The sequence below is a fragment of the Oratosquilla oratoria genome, chromosome 18, assembly GCF_046742065.1.
Source record: "Oratosquilla oratoria isolate Oo_2021 chromosome 18, ASM4674206v1, whole genome shotgun sequence".
Lineage (NCBI taxonomy): Eukaryota > Metazoa > Arthropoda > Malacostraca > Stomatopoda > Squillidae > Oratosquilla > Oratosquilla oratoria.
Genome location: NC_134794.1, coordinates 54019864 through 54036165, shown reverse-complemented (window position 1 = coordinate 54036165; position 16302 = coordinate 54019864). Strand labels below are relative to the sequence as shown.

Below are 16302 nucleotides of genomic sequence, written 5' to 3'. Positions count from 1 at the left end.
CAATTCTTATACCTTCCTTGTACTTTCTCTACTAATTTCTCTTCCAATTTTCATCCATCCTTTTTCTACACTTAACATTCTTCTCCCTCTTCTCCTTTTACTGCCTCTACTCCTCTGGTCCTCTTCTTCTATTCAAATTTTCTGTCATTAAACTACTTCCTCAGTATTACAGGTTTTAATTAAGCTATGTACACTTGGCTGAATTGGTCATATCTTGATTCACAATGACTTTAATTTGTTTTTTTCATGGACAAATTCTGGATACAATTCTGCAATTTGCCCCCACCCCCCCTTTTTCCACTTTACTCCTGCTATTACGGTTATTCACACTGGCACAGTAAAAGTACACAACAGTGTAAAAATGATAACAACATGAACTAAGCACACTAATGCACAATGGGATAAGTACAGTTACCTTCCCAGTTACTGTATTTTGGACAAAAGACATGGCAAGTTCTAATCTAGCACTCATCATTTCTCATTCAGAAATTCAATCACCATTTTCTAGACACTGCTCTACTTTCAACTCTGGAATTGACCATCAAATAATTACCCATTCCTCTGCAGCTCTTCAAGATTGGATGCATTCCACTCAGACCCTAGGTAAACATGGGGGAAGATCTCCGTGGCTGAATCCATCTGACCCAAGATGGTCAACATTTCCTGGTCAATATACTCCTTGAATTTGTACAGGTCCATGTTGAGGTCCTTCTCCAGCTGCTGACGAATATACTTGGAAGTGACTTCATCGATGTCAACGCTCATCATGATTTCTTTCAATTTGCTTCGGATTAACAACTGGGTCTCCTCTCTGGTGAATGGTAATAGTACAGCACATTACAATTAAAGCAGAAACTAGGAACTCCACTAATAAACTAGTTGATTGGGTTGGTCTAGGAAAACTGGGGAGGGATTCATCTACCAATTCCCAGTATCCTCTAAAGATTTTGTCATGACTATCATCAAAACAATTTCATAAAAATTAAATGTGAAGTCTGGACACTAAAGAGTTAATAAAAATTTTGAGCCGTTTTCCAGGTACTAATGGATTAAAAACTTACTGATTAAGGCTTATTACCCTTTTCAGAGAAGAGAAAGAGGTGATTTGTTTACCATTTACAGGATTATGAAAGGGATGGAAATTCTTGATAAAGACAACTTATTAATATAGGACAGAAGAGAAACAAGAGGACATGAAAAGAAGCTAAAGAAGGACAGTTACAGAAGAGATTTTAAAAAGAATAACTTCCCACATAGAGTGATTGATGTCTGGAACAAACTAAACAAAGAAACAGTGAGTGCCAAAACTATACAAGATTTTAAGAATAAACAGGATGCAGAGTGATACGAAAATGGGTCACTACGAGCATAGCTCTCGTCCCGTAAAATACAACTAGGTAAATACAATTTTTCTCAGTCTAGAGACATCTGGGCTTTAAAAAAGATTAAAGCTACTTACTTGCTATATGTCATGTCAATCCTATTCCCTTAACTAATATATGGGACATGCAAAATAATGAAATGTGACCTCAGAAAAAATAAATAAATAAAATAAATAAATAAATACATAAAATGGTAATTGTGTACTTTTGGACAGTAATCAATATCTTTCACATCTATGAGGTCTATTTCTTCCAAGGAAATTATCTTTAATAAAAATCATTGGTAACAAATAATACTAGCATTACTGAATTTGAAAACAACATTTACATGTCACTTGCTGTAGAGAGGACAATTATTGTCCTTTCTGAGCTTAAAGGCAATAATCAACTTAATACATCCTTTATTGTGGAGAAAGGTCATCAACATGTTCTTCCCTGTTCTTCCACTTTCTGTGAAGAATTAGGGTAGGTGGAAGCCTATCTATCTACAAACCAAGGCCCTTTTCCCCTTTATATAAAGGAGGTACTCATACAAAGGCGCACACTCATCCAACACCCATTGTTTCTTTCTCATATTAGCTTCTCATGGGTGAAGGGGGCATCCTTGTCTCCTACCTACTGCTTGGGTCAGAAGCAATACAGCAAGACAAAGCACATCCACAGCAGGGCCACTTCATTTACACAGCAACCCTCCTCTTTGTCCCCTCATGCAAAAAATAAAAATGGGGAGAAATCCTTTTTGGACTGGATTGAAATATCATCCATACACAACCATTCTCCATTCACACCTATCCCCTGCCTTCTTCCTTCAATGCTCCACAGACATTCCCCATCCATTTATCTCATTCTTGGTTGTCCTCCCAAGTTCATTCACCTCTACTTTCCACTTTTTTTTTTCTTTAATCTTTCTTCACTCATTCTTTGCATGTGCACAAACCATTCCAATGATCTTTCATCAGACCTATCTACCAGCTCCCTTTCTATCCCTACTCTTCTCCTCATCTCCTCATTTCTCACTCTATCCAAGTGGAAATGGGTGAAAGTGATGGACAATAAAATGATACCTTCTCCAACAAGTGACATCTCAATTCAATATTTCTACATACATACATATACCAAGGCTTTTTCCCCCTTCCAAGGGAGGTAGCCAAAAAGGGAAAGGCATAAAAACACTCCCACCCATTTCATCCCTAAATACACTCCACACCCCTTCCTCTCATCTGAGCACCTCCTGGATGACGGGTCATCCCTGCACCCTGCCCACCGCCCTGGGTCAGAAGCAGTGTCGCAAGACACAGTACATCCACAGCAAGGCCGCTTCATTTAATCGGCGACCCCCCCTCTCCGTCCCCCTTTGCATATAAGGCGAGGACGGGGAGAAATCCCTTCGGGCTGCGTCAAAATTTACTCACACATACTACCCCACCCCCCACTTCCCCGCCCATTCCTCCTCATGCAGTCACAACATCATCCATATACAACCATTCTCCACTCACCTCTGTCTTCCGTCCTCTCCCTTCCTTCCTCAACAGACATTCCCCTCTTCCCCAAAGCCCCCTTCACCCCATCCATCCACCTCATCCTAGGACGTCCCCTCATGTTCACTCCCTCCACATCTGCCTTCCATACCTCTTTTACTAGTCTTTCTTCACTCATTCTTTCCATGTGTCCAAACCATCCTAATATTCTTTCATCAACCCTATCTCCCAAATCCTTTTTCACCCCTGTTCTCCTCCTCACCTCCTCATTTCTCACTCTATCTAGCCTAGTAACCCCCACCATACTTCTCAGACACCTCATCTCAAACACATTCAAACTCCTTCTCTCTTCTTCTCTTATGTTCCACGTTTCTGCCCCATACAGTGCTGTTGGCACAATCACTCCTTCATACAGTCTCCTCTTCGCATCCATTCCCAAATGTCTATTCCTCATTACACTCTTTAAACCACCAAGGCATTTACTCGCTTCTCTCAATCTACATTCTACCTCCACCTTCACTCCACCTTTTCCTGCTACACTTGCACCCAAGTATCTAAAACTATCCACTTCCTCCAGTCGCTCTCCCTTAATGTTCACTTCCAGTCTACTGCCACTTTCACCCCTTGTACATCTCATCACCTTACTTTTACCCACATTTATCTTTAGATTTCTTCTATCACATACTCTCCCAAACTCTGCCACCAGCTTCCTCAATCCCTCCTCTGACCCTGCCACAAGCGCAGTGTCGTCCGCAAACAACAGCTGGCTCACCTCCCACTTTTCTCCATTTTCTTTAACCATCTCCAATCCCTGACTCACTACCCTAGCATTCACCTCTCGCACCACCCCATCCATGTATAAGTTGAACAGCCAGGGCGACATAACGCATCCTTGACGAAGTCCCACCTTTACTTCAAACCACTCACTCTCTCCATTTCTAATCCTAACACATGCTCTACTACTCTCATAAAAACTCTTGACAGCTCCCAAAAGCTTTCCTCCTATCCCATAAATCTGCATAACCTCCCACAGTGCCTTTCTGTCTACCCTATCATAAGCCTTTTCCAGATCCATGAAAGCCCAAAAAACATCCTTCCCCTTTCCTATAGCTTTCTCACATATCTGTCTTACCACAATTAGATCTGATCTACACAACCTCTACCCGTCCTAAATCCACACTGTTCCTCACCAATTACTCCCTCTGTTCCTCTCCTAATCCTCTCAATTAAGATCCTCCCATAAGCCTTCCCTACTACACTCAACAGGCTAATCCCTCTGAAATTACTACATTCACACTTGTCCCCTTTTCCCTTGTAAAGAGGAACTATACAGGCACTACTCCAGTCCTCCGGTACTCTACCCTCTCTCCAGCAAACATTAAATATCCTCACCAACCAGTCCACCATCACTGCACCTCCCTTTTTCAGACATTCTGCATGACATCCATCCAGACCAGGTGCCTTACCTGCTTTCATCATCTTTACAGCTGCCTTCACCTCATCCTTCCTTATTTCTCCTCCATTCTCCTCACTCATCACTCTCATTTTCTTCGCATTTCCCACTGCAGCTATCTTTCCTTCCCTATCCTCCTTCACATTCAGCAACTCCCTAAAATATTCTGCCCATCTTCCCCTCACTGCCATCTCTTCCATTATCAACTCTCCATCTGTACCTTTTACCTTTTCTTCCCTACTTGATTCGCCTCCTCTTCCTCTCTTAATTTCTTTCCAAAACATCTTTTTATTACTTTCAAAATTTTCTGTCATACTCCTACCCCATTTCACATCTGCTCTCCTCTTTGCCTCCTTTACCTTTTTCTTTACTTCTCTTTTCTTTTCTTTGTACGTCTCATATGACTCCCCTGTCCTCTTTTGTAACCAATCTGTGAATGCTCGCTTCTTCTCTTCTACAACCTTCTTTGTTTCCTCATCCCACCATTCACTACCCTTTCTTCTATTTCCCCCTGTCCTTCTTGTTCCACACACCATCCTTGCACACTTTAAGACTCCCTCCTTGAACCATCCCCATTCCTCCTCCACACCCATCTCTGCTCTATCCTTTACTCCCTCCCACTCCTCCTTCAGCTTCTTTTCGTACTCCTTCTCCTTTTCCTTTTCATTCAAGGAGTTCACTCTAAGAACCTCCCTACCTTTTGTCCCCTTCCTCCTTCTCCATCTATCCTCCACTCTCAACTTACCTTCCACCAAAAAATGATCTGATATTCCCCCACCCTCTCCCCTTAGCACATGTACATCCTTAACTCTTCCTATCATAATCCTATTTACCACTACGTAATCCATTAGCGCTCTATCTACCACCCTTCCCTCCACCACCCTCTCCCATGTGTACTTATGCTTGACTTTCTTCCAAAACACTGTATTTGCTATCATCAACTCTCTTTCTAGACACATTTCCACCATCAACTCTCCACTACGATTCTTTCCTGGAACTCCACACTTCCCAACCACTCCATCGATTGGACCATTTCCCACCCTAGCATTAAGGTCTCCCAGTACTATTACATTGACATTTCTTCCTAAACCCTCTATGCACTCATTTAAATCTATCCAAAAGGCCTCCCTTTCTTCCATGTTCTTCTCACTGCCCGGCCCATATGCACTTACAAAGACCCACATCTCCTTTCCCAGTTTCACCTTCATCCACATTATCCTTGAGGAAACCTCCTTCCACTCCACTACCCCTTTACCTATCTCCTCACTTACTAGAATAGCCACCCCTTCCCTCCCTCGCCCTCTCTTCACTCCTGATAACCTCCCACTTACACTCCCAAACTTACACTCACCCTTCCCTTTCAACTTAGTTTCACTCAAAGCCAACACATCCAACTTTCTTCTCACAAACATACTACCCATCTCTTCCCTTTTACTCTCATCTGTACCACATCCACGCACATTAAAAGACCCAAACCTTAGGGTGCTGGCCCGAGGCCCTCCAGCACCCCTTATGCCTTTCCTTTGATTTTTAGGAATTTGCCCCTTGGGGCTACAGGGAGAAGGATGCCTAGTCCCTCTCCAATATTTCTAAAATCAAATAAGACTACAGTTATCTATTTCTAAAGATTTTTTTTTAGATTTTCCTTAGGAAAAAAATATATAAAAGAGGTCAAACTAATTACCAACTGAAAACAGGTGAGTGGCCACTTGATTTAATTATTCAAAAATCAAACAATGCTATTATTAGTTTTCACCAGTTTGTTATTGAGAATAAGTTAGAAATAAACTGATTACCAACCAACAATTAAATACTGAAAAAGACAGAGCCAGTGATGTGAGAGCAAGACCATGAAAAAAAAAGATGATAATAGATACTAATTATATAAAAAAGAATACAAATAAATAAATGGAGGAAAAAAAAAAAAAAAAATCCTTTCTACATAAAGACACCTTCAAATGACAGCAAAATTATTGGAAAGAGGATGGGCATCATATTTCTGTATGATTTACTGAAGTTTTGTTGCTCTCTTTGAAGGATACAGGTATCCATCACAGACAGGCTTAGTTCACTTGTTTAGATGCCTTGACACTATTCATTTATGTTACCAGTTCATATTTGTCATTTACAAATTTCAATTATTGATCAGAACTCCTCTCAAATTTAAATGTTTTTGTCTTTTTTTTTCAATCTAAGTTGGCTGGGAGCATGTCTTGGTGTACAAATTGAAAATAATTTATCTACTACTTAGACACACAAACACACACATGAAAAGAAACATATAAAGTATAGTTATAGAAGTTATCTGAAATAGAATAGTTTCCCACACAGTGTGGTAGATGTCTAGAACAAATTGGACAAGGCAACAGCGTGTGCAAAAATTATAAAAGAATTTAAGAACAAATTAGATGCTGAAAGATACAAAGACGGTTCACCATGAGCATAGCTCCCTTCCCGTATAATACAACTAGGTAAATAATTTCACACACAGAAAGAAAGAGAGAGAGAGAGAATATGAGGAGAGTGCAAGAGGTGGGGGGGGGGGGCAGTGGAGAATACAGAGATGATGATGTCACAATTGAAAGAACCTGGACTTACTTATCTGTTAGGGAGTCTGGTGAAGGAGGTCGCTTGGACACGAGACTGTCCATCGCATTCCATTCGTTGATACATGATTGATCAGAAGTGACACCTCGGTTGTAGAAGCAGACCCAGTCATGGTTGAGACCACCCTGGAAATAGTGGTACTCCTGGGCCTTGCTGCTTGACTTGTGAAGTGTCTGAAGGGCCGACCTGCAACAAGGAGAGTCACAGATTAGGAGTGAGATCAATATTTGAAAATTCTTGTACTAATAGTTTCCCTATTTTCTACCTATTTACATGAAAGTGTAAACTTGAGAAAAGAGGGTCAAAAACTCCAACTCCTGGAAATGTCTGTACTGCTAGATAAAGAGTAAAATGGCTAGTAATGTTGGTATGATAATGCACTTTGGGCAATGTGGAAAGATTGAACTTTTTATGAGTTCTCAAAGAAGGGTAACATCTTTCCAATGCCTGCCTCTTCTTTTACTATTGCCATGAATGGTACCATGTGGGGAGACTTTCACTTAGCCAGCACTCAGAGGACAGGCTATATCTTTATACCAAAAGACCTCTTTCCCTTTATATGGGAGGTAGCCAGCCAAGCCATACACTCACTCTTCACCCATCCCACATCCATTTGTTTTAGCTTCTTACAAATGAAAGACCATCCCTATCCAACACCCACTGCCCAAGTCAGAAGCAATGCAGCAAGACAAAACACCTCCACAGCAGGATCCAACTGCAAAAGCTTAGTTACCCTCACAACTTCATTACATGGCCACCTTCCCTCCTTGTCCATCTGCACCCTTTACCTTTCCCTCTACATGACACTCCCCTCACTCTCTTTACTTCCTTCCAAGACATCTTTTTAATCTTCTAAAAATTTTCTATAAATTTCTACACTTTGCCTCCTCTCTGCCACCCTCACCTTATGTTTTGCTTCTCTTCTCTCCTTGTGCCTTCTCATGTGCTTCCCTTGTACCTTACAACCAATCCTCATATGCTCACTTCTCTTTGATCAATGGCTTCACCTCTTCATCCCACCATTCACTACCTTTCCTTCTGTCTCCTTCCATTCTCCTCATCCCAAATACCATCTTGTAAACTTTAAGACTTTCTCCTTCTGTTTCACCTTGTCCCTCACCATCTTCAACTACTTCTTTTAGCTTCTGGTATTTTCTGTTTATCTTTCTCATTTAATTTCTTACTCTCAGCACCTCTCTACCTACCTCCCTCTTCCTCCGTCTCTAATTTCCTCTATTCTCAATTTCCCTTCTACCAAAATATTATATGACAATACTCCACTCTCACCCCTGAAAACATGAATGACTAGTACTTTTACAATCCTCCTTCTGGGTATCCCTACAGTCCTTTAATGCCCTATCAACCACCCTTCATAAAAATGGTTTATTACCTACACACATTTCCAACATCATCTTTCCATTATAATTCTTAGTTGACACTCCAAACCTCCCTGCTACTCCATCTACTGGCTTATCTCCTACATTAGCAATGCCATCTCCAAACATCACTATATTTACATTCCTCCCAAAACAATCTATAAGCCAAGGGGCTCTTCCCCTTATATGGGAGGTAGCCAGCAAAGACACATACCCATTCCCAGCCATCACCCATTGTTTCCCTCTCATCTTAGCTTCTCATGGATGGAGATATCAAACAATATTAACAAATTAATTTTTTGTTAAATCATAGAGTGGGTGACTAATCTAAGAAATGATTGTAGCTCATGCAATTTTTTGGGTACAGGAGCATTCCGGATAGCTTTAACCTTATTTGGTGATGGAGATAAGCCTTCTCCAGAAATAGCATAGCCAAGGAAATCAATTACAGTCTTATTAAACTCGCATTTTTCCAGATTCAACTTGACATTAGCTTCAGCCAATTTATTCAAAACAAGCTTAACTTTATTACTTTTATCCAATTTTCACCTAACAGTGAAACACATGAACCAGAATCTATCTCTAAAGGTCTCCTGCCCAACTGCTTGTGTCAGAAGCAATACAACAATCCACAGACGGGCTGCTTTATTTACATGAAAACCCTCCCTCCTCACCCCTTCATGCAGATAACAGAGAAGATGAAAGGAGAAATCTCTTCAGGCTACATCAAAACATCTATACACAATCATTCTCCATTCACACCTATCCCCTGCCTCCTTCCTTTCCTGCTCAACAGACATTCCACTCTTGCTCAAAGCCCCTTTCACCCCGTCCTTGGTCATCCCCTCAAGTTCACTTCCTCTACCTCAGCTTTCCACATTTTTTCTGCTGATCTTTCTTTCACTTATTCTTTCCATGTGCTTAAACCCTCTCAAAAATCTTTCATCAGCCCTGTCTGGCAGCTCTCCTTCTAACTCCACTCTCCTTCTCACCTCCTCATTTCTCATTCTATCCAACTTCTCAGACATTTCATCTCAAATGCATTTGCACTTCTCCTTTCTGCCTCTCTTAAATTCCTAGTCTCTATCCCATACAGCATCATAGGCACAATCACCCCTTCATATAATCTTCTCTTCACATCCATTCCCAGATGACTATTTCTCATGGCACTCTTCAATCCCCCAAGACCTTCCTTCCCTCACTCTACAGTTTATCTCCACCCTCACTCCTCCATTTCCTGCTACGTGCAACCCTAAATACTTAAAATTATTTACTTCCTTCAATCTCTCCCCTAAGACTTACTTCAAACTTGCTGCCAGACCTCTCTCATTATACACCTTATCTCACATGTGTGTATTTACCTAGTTGTATCTTACAGGAAGGGGAACTATGCTTGTGGTGTCCCATCTCTGTATCTTGCAGTATTGCTCTTAAATTCATGCACACACTATTATTCCATCCAGTTTGTTCCATACATCCACCACTCTATGGGGAAAGCTGTTCTGAGTGTGTGATTCACCATGATCTTGGATCACATGTTGGACTTGTGATCAGCAGCTATTTCCCTTCTGGAAGAGAGCTCATATATGACCAATCTATGGGTAATGCTGTGACCTTACACACACACCCAACTCCCTACCCATGAGAGTTGGAGTAATGACTTGCAGTGCAGCAATACTGAAACTATTTCAGCCCTGGGTGGGATTTGAACCCAGACTACTGTAATGGCGGCCTGAAACTATACAATTGAGCCATTGAGTCATGTTGTGTATTTACCTTGTTGTATCTTACAGGAAGGAGAGCTAGGCTTGTGGTGTCCTGCCTTTGTATCTCGCAGTGTCTAGTTGGCTCTTAAATTCGTGTATGGTTTTTGCACACTATTTTGTCCAGTTTGTTCCAAATGTCCACCACTCTGTGTGGAAAACTTTTTTTTCCAGATCTCTTCTATAACTATCCTTTTTATCTTTTTTCCATGTCCTCTTGTGATTCTCTTGTCCCAAATTAGTAAGTCTTTTCTATCAAGGACTTCCAGGCCTTTCATGATTCTGTAGATGGTCAGTAAGGTCGCCTCTCTCTCTTCTTTGTTCCAAAGTCAGTAATTTCAATTTAACCAGTCTCTCCTCATATAGGTTTGAAAGTCCTGGGGCCATTTTCATGGTTGCTTTCTGGATTCTTTCAATTTTCTTTATATTCTTTTTGGTACTGGGTAACCATAGTGTCACAGCATACTCCAGTCTAGTATGACTATTATCTTTTTAACCATTTCTTCATCTAAATAGGTGAAAGCCACTTTTACTGATCTTAGCAAGTTATAGGATTCTCCATCACACTTTTTTTCTTTCTACATCTCTTAAGAGGGAAATAATGTAGTTTTAATGAGATAATGGATAACAGAGAAGTGAACCTGATAGCCTAGAAACAGGAATGGTGAAGGCCTAAAAAAAGTATTATATATATAAAATCAAGGATGTAGTTGACAAGGTGTGTTACTTTTTGGCAGGCGAGAAGACAATGTCATGTAAATTATACCAGGAACAGATGCAAAATATTTGGGAAATTACCTCTATGATTCTAAGGAATGACTCAAGCCGTTGTGGATTTTAAGCAGCTCCCACGCCCGTCTTTGCGCCCGGCAAGTTTTGAAAAAGCATGGTATGATCAACATATTGGCCAACTTTGCTTTTGGAAGAATCTTACCAAACCCTATATAGCCCTAATATCCCAGCCTAAGAATGAGACCATTATTTTTTATATGACGTTTCGTTCGGTCGAGCCTTATCGAAAAAGTTAAAGTTGCCGGATTTCCGTTACGATATCAGTCTCAAAGACTCCTCAGAGCGTCAGCTGAGGCAAGCCTCAACCCCCCACCGCGGTGTCCAGTCACGGCAGAAACCTTCCCAGTAAACAGGTTAAGCTCACTTTCATAAAGGTAAAGTGGAGACCAATAAATTAGCCTGGTGGCAGCCATAATACGAAATATTTAATTTGGTACGGAATGAGTTAATGCATCCAGCCCATGAGACTGACCAGCTTTCCTTCTGGACCCTCTGACACTGTGGGTGAGTATTGGGGTCCAGCGGAGAGCTATTCTTTTTTTACCCCAACGGTTTCGTCCATAGATACTGGATCTTCGTCCCTCCTGTGATCGATCGGATTTCAACGAAATAACGGGTTTAGTTGACGCATCTGACTGGAAGCATTTCCATGGGGCAGGATAAAGGTAGATACGGAAATAGGTAGGTTGGTAAGTAGGTATACATACAGGTAGGAGGTGCGTATGTATAAAGATAAGTATGAAGGTAGGGTAGTGTGGAGGGAGGGAGGGAGGGAGGGATGTAGGTAGACAGGTGTGTGAGTAGGTTGATAGAGAGGTAGATATGTAGATTAGTTGGGTTAGGTACGTCAGTAGCCTGGTGCAGTGCGTGGGTACGTACGTAAGGAAGTTGGAGAGGGTGATAGATAAGTGGGGAGGTAGATGGGTAGGAATGTAGGTACACAGACAAGTAGAGGGTACGTAGACAAGGAGGTACTGATGTAGTTTAGTAGGTACGTATGTAGGTGGGCGGATAGGTAAGTTGGTAGGTACGTACGTATGTAGGTGGACGGGTGATAGCTGGGTAAGTAGGTAGACAGATAGGCAAGTACGTGCGTACTCACGTACAGGTATGGAGGTAGGGAGAATGATAGTTAAGTGGTGGATAAGGAGGCATGTGGGTGGGTAAGGAGTGGTTAGGTAAGTTGGCAGTTAGGTGTATGTTCACGTAAATAAGGAGGTCGGGAAATAGTAAGGCAGCTAGGCAGACAAGCAGGTAATCAGTCATTCAGTCAGGCAGGCAGGAAGACAGACAGGCAGTGCCTGGTTCATTGGCTGGGTGGCAGACAGCCAAGTTGCTAGGCAGGCACGAGGTGCGAGTTTCGCCTTGCAAGTAGGCAGACAACGAAGGTAAACTCAATTAAGCTGACAATCAAACTAAAAGGTCGACAGGCTGCTCAGGAGGCCAGCAGAGGGACGATACGGACGTGCTAATGCACCTGCACAGGAGAGAGGGAGTGAGGGAGGTGGAAAAGGAGGGACCTTGGGCACAGCATACCGACCAAGTCTTGAAACTACCTGTTGACTGTTGCAGCCTGCCCCGCCGCCGCTCCCACTCCTCTACTAACTCCTCCACACCCTCCCGCTCCCCTCCTCTATTGAAAAGGTATATTCCACCTCGTCCACCATTTCAGAACTTCTCCATCATCCCCTTTCACCTTTTACTTTCTCTTCACCTGGCTCTACATTTTTTACTTGCGATTAGAAATACTGTCCCCAAGTTTACAAGGTCCGCCAACATTAGAGGAGTCATTATAGGGCCCATTATCCTCTGCATCTACATCCCTATCTGAGCTCACAACTACTTTTGGGTAGGTATAGTATTCAAACCCCGTCCGTAATCTGTAAGAGCCACGTACACAAAAAAAGTTTGTGATAGGCCCCGCTCACCTATTAAAATACGCCTGATCAAATGATTTCTTTATTTTCTATTTTAAAAATAATATGTACTTGCCGCCTAATCAATTGGTGTGACAAAGTCCTGGTGCTCTAAAAGTAAGAACGACAACGGTCTTAAGGGTCACAACAAAAACTGACTGCCAGAACGCCACGGATCAAGACAACTTTGAAATTAGTTTTGTTTCTAATTTCTCTATATTCTTTCACCAGTAATTCGCATCTTGAAATAATATTATATTGCGTTTTAAATCTTAATTTTAGTCCTAGGTCCTAGCAATTCCATGCACAATGATTTAGAAACTTCAGTTTCCCCTTAATTTTCTATTGCAAGGGTATTTTTCATGTGGATGCTGTCATCAAATGATAAACCCTAGATTGTCATGATGAATAAATGAATAAATAAATAAATACATAAAATAAAATAAAAAATAAAAACCTCCCTCCTACTTTTGAAAAATTGAAAGGACGATCACCAACTTTTTGTTTATTTTTTATTGTTATTATTTATGTGGCGCCCTGACTTGAGAGCGCTTTGAGCCCACTGTTTCCTGTTTCCTGTGGCACTCACATGCGGGTTTTACCCATTGACCAACTCTTGCTCCACCATAGTCTTGGATAATCGTGATCGACATGTCACAATTCCGAACAAGAGCCCATACATGGCTCGGTCTGTGGGCATTGAATGTTGTGGACACACATACGCACAACTCCTTTCTCACCAGACTTGAGTTGCTCGTAGTGCAGCGATGACATCTTTAGCCCAGGACAGAACTCGAATTCGGATAGCTGAATTTGCTATCGCGAGCGGCACCACTGCACCGTCGAGCCGTGTACGAACTTACGTAATTGTAGTGAACAGGAAAAAACAACGCTAGCTGGGTCCAATATTCTCCAATTTATCATACCCAGCCAAATTCATGTTTTATTCAAATTTAGTTTATACCCTTTGTTTTCAATTATTATAATTATATATGAATTCATGTATTGCTCTATCTTGATCTATATTACCTAATCTACTCCAAGTATTTATGCATTTATACTGAAAAATATATATTTATATTCTTTAGGCAGGTCGTCTTCCTTAATTTGTTCTTAAATCACCTCATAAAGCCCTCCTATCCTTAATCAAGAAATATCTGTCAATGCAGTCAATCCACTTTTGGAACCTGAAGACTAATCGTATCACCTTTCTCTCCGATCTTGCAAAGTTGGCAGACCCACTGCTTTTAGTCTCTCCTCATATGGTCTATCTGTCAGACTGAGAACAATCTGGTTGCTGCCCTTTGTATTCTCTTGATCTTGCTTATATAATTTATTCTGTGTGGGGACCATACCACTAATGCATTTTCCATATACAGGCTTTTAGACGGATCAGTTTGTATGATTTGTTTTTTTCACCATCTCCCCATCCAATTAGCACAAAGCCAATTTATTCTTCTGCAGTAGTCTGTATTCCCACATTATGGAGGAAAAATAATTCCAAACGGTAAGAGGCCACGCGGAGGTGGCCGCCTACCCAACGGTCCAGCTAGATCGAACGCCATATACGGTAGCGACTAGCAAGGAACTGAGAAATTTGTCATCTTAGCAAAATAACTACTGGTTGTCGCCAGTTAACCTTAGTAGATGTCGGTTACATACCTACCCTCTCAACAATGTCATTACACTAAATCCACAATTTCCTATAAAAGACATGAGTCCTATTAAAACTAAACACCACAGACTAACTGAATCAATGAATGAATATAAGATACCGTACGCCGACGGCGCAGATCACAAGGACAAAAGTGCCGTTAAACTAGTCCATTCTACCGACAACACAATTAGTCTTTCTCAACACAAGTACACACACACACACACACACACGCAAAACCACATGACAAGTACATCTCCATTTCAAATTACCCCCATTCAGCTGCTCTTGGTCCCTCATCTTCGGTTCTATGCTATCTCATTGTGCCCTCCGTTAACTGATGCCATCCCTCACAACTCTCCTGTACCTCAGCTGTCCTGTTCCCAAGGTACTTTCAATGAACGTCCTGGAGACTCACTGGCATACCGGTACTTTTTTTTCCCTAGCCACCTACACACCTTTGTCTGCTCAAGGGGATCGTCTCACACTTTAGACCGTCTCGATTTAAATTGGGAGTTTAATACCTGTGTACGTTTGTGTGTGTGTTCTGAAACATACACGTGCGTTACGTGTACGTTAGTTTTGAATTAAGTTGTTTGAAGCTCTGCAACATGCACCGTGTCTGAGTGGGCACGCGGGGATGGGGGGTGGGGGTGAGGATAGCATACACCTGCGTTCGCTAGGGGTATGGGAAAGATAGGAATTGTCCTAAGTTTGTCCCTCGCCCTTACCTTGAGGCTTCGATAGGGATGTGCACGACGACGGGTTCCACCTTACAGTGGTTCCGATGGTTCTTCTTCCACAGGTTCTCCTTCTCTTTATTCTTATTTCTTCTCCTCTCCCGCAAACTTGCACTCGCAATCTTGTTATTCTGTTCAACACTACCTCCACCACTCCCGCCTCCTCCTCCTCCTCCACTATTTCCTCCCCTGCCATTACCATTGCCTTTCTCCACACTCTTACACATCACTGAACTACAGTTATTGTTTAGGTTATTGCTCTTATTTGTGAAGTTCTTGCTCTTGTTCCGCGTGTAACGATTCTCACAACTGCAGAAACAGTTGGAATATTTCATTGTGCGTTGGTTACTATGCAACGATTTCTGCATCAACTTTTTTGAGCAGGACTCTACACTTGACGTTTACAGCTTCAATGTGCCACGTTATTTCCCAGGGAGGGAAAACTCCCTATTATTCACGTTCTGCACTTCGGAACACTTCACATTTTTCTTTCTTCGCTTTATTCCTCTCTAAATAGCCAGTCATCGTTCACGTTAGGGTGTCGATGTACGCACATAGTGCGGCATTCACGAGTTTACATGTGACGATAGGCAGGGGAATGTAACACACACATACACCCGTGTACACACATGTATACATATATACACACACACACACGCACACACACACGACTGCAACGAAGGCCTAGCATGCATGCTCCACTAAATGGAGAAACTGGTTAAAACTCATCACGACCGCAAAGGGCTTCGAGGATCTTACGAGTGTCGGAAAGTGGTTCCGTTCTCACTCCTTCTGGGGGCGCACAAAGTACTTCGGAGCCATCACTTCCGTCTCAAAACGAAATGTCGTGTGTGTGCGCGCGTGTGCGTGCGTGTGTACGTGCACGACGATTGAGAAAGATCACGGCGAACACTAGGGCAGTCAGCACCACGAAGCCTTTTCTATCATCGCCACCACCCCAGCTTTTCTTCTTGCTCAGGCCACAGGTTGTGTGCCACCCCTGGACCTGCGACAGCTGCATGCACCAAAATCATCCTGAGGGCAGCCTAGCAAGCGGCCTACAAGGAGGGCGGGGTTGGGGAGGGTGGGGGCGACGCTTCACAAGAGGCGCAGGCCCACGTGCACACAGCCTGAGTCTTGG

General features: G+C 42.2%; 1 protein-coding gene across 6 annotated transcripts in view; it reads right to left on the bottom strand.

Moving 5' to 3' along the window:
* ssh (Protein phosphatase Slingshot) overlaps positions 1 to 16302 on the bottom strand; it is a 145768-nt gene that overhangs the window by 19185 nt on the left and 110281 nt on the right. For 4 of the 6 annotated variants that reach the window (XM_076201973.1, XM_076201972.1, XM_076201975.1 and 1 more), the window contains 2 exons: positions 6912 to 7106; positions 554 to 811 (listed from right to left, as the gene is read on the bottom strand). In XM_076201973.1, coding sequence (XP_076058088.1) covers positions 554 to 811; positions 6912 to 7106 — 453 coding nt within the window. Of the gene's footprint in view, positions 1 to 553; positions 812 to 6911; positions 7107 to 10072; positions 10524 to 15152; positions 16186 to 16302 lie in introns of those variants that run through there. The other 2 variants (XM_076201974.1, XM_076201977.1) reach the window with 2 other exon arrangements.